The 7,352-nt window shown below is 47.4% G+C and overlaps 2 protein-coding genes across 3 annotated transcripts in view; both read right to left on the reverse strand.

Moving 5' to 3' along the window:
* The window catches only part of SLC35B1 (solute carrier family 35 member B1), an 8,866-nt gene extending 6,415 nt beyond the window's left edge, over positions 1 to 2,451 (reverse strand). The window contains exons 1-4 of one of the 2 annotated variants that reach the window (XM_003786484.3): positions 2,096 to 2,312; positions 1,386 to 1,489; positions 641 to 771; positions 329 to 359 (exon numbers count right to left, since the gene is read on the reverse strand). In XM_003786484.3, coding sequence (XP_003786532.1) covers positions 329 to 359; positions 641 to 771; positions 1,386 to 1,489; positions 2,096 to 2,307 — 478 coding nt within the window. In that variant the 5' untranslated portion in view covers positions 2,308 to 2,312. Of the gene's footprint in view, positions 1 to 328; positions 360 to 640; positions 772 to 1,385; positions 1,490 to 2,095 lie in introns of both variants that reach the window. The other variant, XM_012803201.2, reaches the window with a different exon arrangement.
* Positions 2,452 to 5,809: 3,358 nt separating this feature from the next.
* FAM117A (family with sequence similarity 117 member A) overlaps positions 5,810 to 7,352 on the reverse strand; it is a 53,453-nt gene continuing 51,910 nt past the window's right edge. The window contains exon 7 of the mRNA XM_012802920.2: positions 5,810 to 7,044. Within this exon, the coding sequence (XP_012658374.1) occupies positions 6,744 to 7,044 (301 nt within the window). The 3' untranslated portion in view covers positions 5,810 to 6,743. The remainder of the gene's footprint in view (positions 7,045 to 7,352) is intronic.

Here is a 7,352-nt window from a genome sequence, read left to right on the forward strand (position 1 = left end):
CCCCTGATGATCAAAAAAAAATAAAATTGATGATCAAAATGGGATTTAGGGTGTTTTATGACACTGTAAATACATGGGACACTGAAAGGACTGACCTTGTGGAGGAGACTAGGTCAACCTTTTACTCCCATTAAGGATTACCAGCCTATGCACACCATAAGAAGTGACAAAGACAACGGGATCAGCAGGGGCAAGGGCTGGAATATAAAGTCCTTGGAGATAGCTACGATGGGATGATAAACCCCAGAGGGACACAAACCTCTAGAAGAGAGAGAGCTTACCGCAGGAAAAGTGAAGACAGAAGAGGGAGACCATCTTCTTTGCTTACCTGGGATTGGTTTGCAGGATTTACCAAGGACCTGAAATTAAATTTGGCAAATATTTCTGAGCATCCATGATGCCCAGGTATGGTGCTAAGTACTGTGCTGACTAAGATAAGTAAGTGTAGGGCCTATACCTTAGCCTCAGAAAGCAGCCCTATCATGGCCCAACCCACCACCACTAAACCCCAGATCTATGATTCAAAAACACTCTGAATTTCTCATACATCCTCTCCCAGGATTCACAAACCCAAGGGAAGAACCCTTAGTCCTTTGCAAATAATTTCTGAGCCAACCCTCATCCCACCCTGAGGTTTCACCTGAGTTGGGTAGTTGACAAATTGTAGTGCTGAGTTGCTGGAGACCATGGCACCCAGATAGGAGATAGAACAGGCAGCATAGAGCCAGCTCCGAGTACGATCCACCCTGGCAGTGTCAAAAAACTGGATCACTAGGAGAAGACAAAAACAAAAAAAACAAAAAAAAAAAAACATACAAGAGAAACCTGGTGGGGCTAGTATGGACCACTAAGCAAAGATGAAGCCAGATGAAAAGAACTTGTCTATCAAATAAAATACAAGCTATTTCTGTCCTCTTAGACTGAAAAATCTCTGAAAATTATTCGACTTTCCAATTCCATATAAGCCTAACATAAGACCACATGCAGGGTTGGAGGTGGGGGCCTCAATCAGTTCAAAGGACAAGTTAGCCCTGCTGCTAGTCCCCAGCGAACAAAGAGAGAAAGCTCAAAGTACGCCTGAAGCTGATACATAAAGGAAAGTTAAAAGGAAAGAAAAACTGTTTTAAGTATTCTCAATGGGGATTTTGCACACAGAAGACCCATTCTCTGCACATCTCTCACTCAGAAATTGGTGTAATTTAAAGAAATATTATTTCACCCCATTTCAAGGTCATTAGTTACACAGACTGCATGGAGAGACTGTGTGAATACTAAAGGAGGAGGAGACTGTAAATTATACCTTAAGCTTGAATCAACCCTAATGCCCTGGGCATGGGAGATGTGGGAGAGTGTATACGCCAAAAAGTTATTATCTAGGTACTCACAAATCTTGGCGAACACAGCATTGATCACACATTGGATGAAGACCAAAGTTAAGGCAAAGGTGAACGTCTCCTGCTTGGCTCCTTCTCCATACTTTCCTCTTGTTCTAAGAATAAAATGCAGAAGTAAGAGAGAGAGAAATTAATGTATTTCATTCATTGCTGTCTACTATGTCCACAGCCACTGAAAGCTTGAAAATTATCTTGCCTCTTTGGATGTAAGAACCATTAGGCTGATCTAAAAGAGGGGCTGGTATTCACTATAGAAATCATCTGTAAAGGATAGAGGTAGAGGAAACTAGATGAAAAACTAGTCGGTGAAATAAGACACCCCAAGCAGAAGATATTTGGGTTATAGCAATGAGGATAAGAGTGAAAATACAGGCTGTCTGCAAGCGTCTGAAATTTACACGACTTAGGGCTGTCTGAGGGTAGAAGTCCAGGCCTTTAGAACCAACGGAAGAGGGGGAAACAGCTAAGAGAAGTAAAATGACCAGATCCCGAGAATTCAAAGGCCAACTCTGTCATTTTGGAATTCTGGGCAAAAGTAGCAGGTTGCTGGGAGGCCAAGACAGCCAAGCGGGATGACAAAAAGAAAGCCCATGGCCATGGGCAGAAGACCCAAGAAACGTCCCCACAGGCTGGGAAGAGAAGACTGGATGTGGGGCAGGGGTAAGAGCAATGTCCGCGTTCCCGCCTTGGGGGTCGCTCACATCTTTTCCTGCAAGATCCCATAGTAGAAATAGCAGACAAAGACGCCCAGGAAACAGAGTGGCAGGCGCAGCCGGTCGGGCACCAAAGAGCTGCTAGAGGCCATGAGACGACCGGACAAGCCGACTGGAGACCCGCTCACAGCCGGCAGCGGTAGCGGCGGCCCAGGGGACAGCTCCAGGCGGACATCGCCGACCGGCGGCAGGGGCCTCATAGGAGATTCATGCGACTGCCGCTCAGCAAAGCCCAGAAGTCATTGCCAGAACTGCCAGCTCAGGGCTGCCGAGGAGGAAACTCCTCAGAACCCAAAAACCCTTTCTACGAAAGAAAACCCACACTGGGACGTTGGCTTAATCCCAGGGGGTCAGAGGAACTAGCTGTCTTAAGGGTAATGCCTTGCCCTCAAGGTTTTTCAAACAGGCAAGTCCAAGGGCAACTGCATCCCGGAGCTCGACGGGGTGGCCTAGGAGATGCTCCGACGTAAGGTGATGACGTATAAGGATGTGGAAGTCACCAATTGGCTGCGTTGTCCGAAGACAGACAGGTGGGCGGGAAAGGAGGCGGTGCGACCGCAAGGCAAACCAAATAGTCTATTTCTCTGCCGGAGGTCAGTGCTTCCGCTGGGTCCTAACAACAAGAAACTCCTTCTGGAGCTTCGGCGCCCTCTAGCTGCTGCCCGGCATCAGCGACTCTACCTACTCTACCAGGAGAGCATTGGAGGCCCGGCTTTTGATAGCAGTCCTCCACCTGCACATCACTAAGCTTTCAAGGGAATGAGTGGCACAGTAAGCGCTTGCAAGGTTGCTTGAAAGCATGGTAACTTTCATGTATCACCTACCTCTGAGCCATAGTTTTTCTAGTCTGTGAACTAGGGATAATTAGTAATAGCCACTCTGTTGCTCAAATAAATGAGCTGAGATTGGTGAAAGTGGTTTATAAAGTGTGCTGTGCAAGTTTAAGGTCTTATCATTAAGACTGTTTCTCAACTCTGATCTTATTTCATGTCCTGGAGGTGGAAATGGAAGCTTATTGAAGTGAACTTTCTTCAAGGGCTTATAACTCATTGACAATGGAGCAAACCTTTGGCTGCCCTCCAGAATCATTCTTCTTAATGAGCTCTTTATTGTACTCATCCAAATGTTGGGTGTCTACCTGCTAGCACAAATTGCCAGTGCAAGACCTACTCCAGGTCTACTAGCACTCTCAGCGTCCCCCTTCATAATTGGCCCAAATCTCAGACCGCCTGGTGTATTCTGGGTTGCTATCTTGGTAGAGGCTTAGCAGCCTGCTCCTTTGGCACAGCCTCAGGCAAAGGAAGGAAACTCTGGGCAGTACCACACCCATAGCTCTGGGCCTGACTCACTAAGGCTTTGGGGGTAAGCCAGACTTCTTTCAGGGGGAAGGGCAAGGGATAGAAGATAGGATGTATTCCCAGCCCACTGTCTCTTTTATATTAGTGGGGAAGGGGATCCTCACACATTTTTCTTTCCCAGTATGAAGAAAAGTGCTCTACTCCATCAGTCCATGATGGCAGGGTACCAAACAGCAGGTGGGATGAGAGACCTGAGTTTCAGTCCCATCTCTGACTCTTTACCAGCTGGGACCTCAAACAATTCCCTTGTCTGAGTCAAATTTCCTCATGTGAAATTAATGGGAATACAATAACAAGCAGGAGAGCACTGTGGTTAGAAACATGGGCACTGGATTCAAATGATCAGGTTTCCAATACTAGCTCCCCAACTTTGTGTCTTTGGGGTAAAGTTATTCAACCTTTTTGTTCTTCCATCATTATACAGTGGAACTTACTGCATTTCTTTCATTGTGTGGTTGTCCTATTTCAATGACTTTTTTTTTTTGAGACTGAGTCTCACTTTGTTGCCCTCAGTAGAGTGCTGTGGTATCACAGCTTACAGCAACCTCAAACTCTTGGGCTTAAGTGATTCTCTTGCCTTAGCCTCCCAGCTAGCTGGGACTACCGGAGCCCACCAGGACATCTGGCTGTTTTTAGAGATGAGGTCTTGCTCTGGCTCAGGCTGGTCTCAAGTTCTTGAACGCAGGCAATCCACCTGCCTTGGCCTCTCAGTTCAATGACATTTAATGTAAAGAACTTGATGCACTATCTAGTGTTTCCCAAACCAATGAATGATGATTAGGATAGCCTTGTGGCAGTCTTATGAGTAGATACTGTTGTACTTATTGTCCTTGGGGTAGCCAGCTTTTCACCCATACAATGGAAATGATGTGTCTTTTGTGAAAAGGCTTTTGGATGGTTTTTCCCATTTTCCCCAAAGCTCTTACAGCTATAGCACTATAAAGCTGAGAGGCTGCAAAAGGACAAAGAGGACAGTTTCTTTGTACCTTCTAAGGTTGCACCCTCCAGAGTTGTGGGTACTGAGATGGGAAGACTACCTAAAAAGAGCTAAGGCTTTCCTAAAACTATGCCAAGAGATGTAATCTAAATGTTGTTCTCTAGGGTTTTGTTTGTTTGTTTGAGACAGTCTCAACCTGTCACCCTGGGTAGAGTACCATGGTGTTACAGCTCACAACCTCCAACTCTTGGGCTTAAGCAATTTCCTTGCCTCAGCCTCCCAAGTAACTGGGACTACAGGTGCCCACCACAACACCCAGCTATTTTTTTGGTTGTAGTTGTCATTGTTTAGCAGGCCTGGGCTGGATTCGCACTCGCCACCTTTGGTGTACGTGGCTGGTGCCCTAGCCGCTGAGCTACAGGTGCCAAGCTATGTTATCTGGTCTTGTTCCCCTTGCCAGAGCAAGGAACACCCACCACATCAAACTGTCTATCTTTGGTTACCTTCTTACTTCTTTCCCTCTCTGAAATCCACTCTGGGCCAGGCACAGTGGCTCACACCTTCAAGTCCAAGACTTTGAGAGGCTGAGGCTAAAAAACCCTTTGAGGCAAAGTGTTTTGAGACTGGCCTGGGCAACATAAGAATCTGTCTCTGGCTCAGTGCCTGTAGCTCAAGCAGCGAAGGTGCCAGCCATGTACCCCAGAGCTGGCCGGTTCGAATCCAGCCTGGGCCTGCCAAACAATGACAACTACAACCAAAAAATAGCTGGGCATCGTGGCAGGCACCTGTGGTCCCAGCTAGTTGGGAGGTTGAGGCAAGAGAATCGCTTAAGCCCAGGAGTTGGAGGTTGCTCTGAGCTATAATGCCACTGCACTCTACTCAGGGCAACAGCTTAAGGCTCTGTCTCAAAAAAAAAAAAAAAAATTTTGTCTCTACAAAAAAATTAAAAATTTATGGGGTATGGTGGCACATGCTTATAGTCCCAGCTACTCAGGTTGAGCCAGGAGGAAGGCTTGAACCCAGGAGTTTGAGATTGTAGTGAGTTATAATGGGACCACTACAGTCTAGTCTGGGTAGAGTTCAGATCCTATCTCAAAAAATAAATGAAATGAAATCCACTCTCCCTATGGAGTTTTCCCAGACTCACACAAGAATGGGTAACTTCCCCAATGGCACCCGCATCCCACCTCCATGACAAACCACACTCTTCATTCTGGATAGCTTTTTTATGAGTCTGCTGTTTATGTGTCCATGTGAAGTGTTCGAGCATGGTGTCCAGAGGACAGGAACTCTCTGTCCAGCACACACCCAAATGTGTTAACTAAAGGCTTCCTCTCTTGAAGATGAGGATGAAGTGCTCAATATAAAACTCTCAATCTCTGCCCCACTCCAAATATTTAACAGAACTTCAAATTGCTGGGAATACTTATTTATTTGGTCTATTAACACCAAGATCTGCAAAAACAACCTCTAAACACAAGATAAGAAAACTTAAACATTAACATTCTTCTTCAGTTTTGTGTAGCTCTGCAGTACGGAAAATATACAAACTTCAAACAGCTGCAAAAATAGTGTCTTTGGGAGAAAATAGAGTTTCTACATCGATACAAGAAAAATAGGCATTTTCTAATCCAACCTAGCCCTGGGGCAGGGTGTAGAGTTGTCATTTGCCACTTAAAGAAATGCCAGCTCTCTCCCCCACTACCCACCTGGGGCTGGGTAGGCTGGGCTGCTGCTTAAGACAATCTTTAGTCAGGGTGAAAGCGAGATGAAAATGCCATTTGGGAAAACGCTTGGTTCCCCCCTCTGCCAGCAGCTGAATTGGTCAAGTGTGATGGCCCTTCAGGGTTGCTTTGGTCAGTTCCTCCAATGAGAGGGAGGCATGGGGACAGGGCTGAGAGGATGAGGGATCTATCCTCTGGTCTCTTCTTCTGTGCCTATGGAGGAGGAGAGGGAAGGAAATCTGTAGCATCCCCTCTCCTTTGGTCACGGCCAGCTTGCTCTGCAACAAAAATAAGGGTCTCCTGGATAGTCACTGAGACTCACTCACGCCCAGGGGTGAGAGACTCAGGACCTTCTGGGTGAGTTTTCCACCAAGTAAGGGAAGTGGCAGGTACACAAATGTGAGTTGTGAGCTGCCAAGCTGCTAGTGGAGAAGGCAAATCCCCTCATATTCTGAGGGGCTGGTGCCCATCAAAAGAGGACCTGGGGCTTTGACACAATAACTGAAAGTGCTCAAAGGCCGAGAGGGAAGGGCTCCTCTGTCTCCCACTTCTGGGGAACTAGGGAGGGGCCTGCCACCAAGGCACTGGTCTCCATGGTAAAGTGGGGGATGGTAACCTCAGACCACCAGGGAGCTCTGGAAAAGCACAGGTTCTTCTGAAGGAGGAGTGCGCTGCCATGGCTCAAATGGCAGCGGAGAGGCCTTGGAGGTCTCTGGATCCTTCCGAGGTGGTGGTCTGGGGCTTGCAGGGGGAAGGGGAGAGCCTGGGCTTGAGGGGCAGTTTCGGAAGATGAAACCCATGCTGGGGAACAGGGGCTTCATCAAGCTGACGGGGCAGAAGGCTGAGCCGGTCGGGTTGAAATGGACTTTGTTCTTGTCGGGACAGGAAGCCAGGAAGGCCAAGTCAGGACCTGGAGACCTGGAGGATGGAGAGACACACACAGACACACATGTACACACACAGAGAAACAGCCAGTGAGACAGGGTGAGAGGTGTTGAGGCATCAGGGGAGCAGGGTCTCTGTTCAAACAGGGGAGTAACTTGACCAAAAAACAAAGGCTATAGTCTCTAGGCCCCTCAGCTCTCCATTTTTAAAAAAGAGATGCCTAGGCTCAGTGCCCATAGCTCAGTGGTTAGGGTGCCGGCCACATACACTGGGTCTGGCGGGTTCAAATCTGGCCCAGGCCTGCTGAACAACGACAACTGTAACAACAACAAAAACAGCCG

The sequence above is a fragment of the Otolemur garnettii genome, unplaced genomic scaffold (genome assembly GCF_000181295.1).
Source record: "Otolemur garnettii isolate 467f Iridium unplaced genomic scaffold, OtoGar3 scaffold00018, whole genome shotgun sequence".
Classification (NCBI taxonomy): Eukaryota; Metazoa; Chordata; class Mammalia; order Primates; family Galagidae; genus Otolemur; species Otolemur garnettii.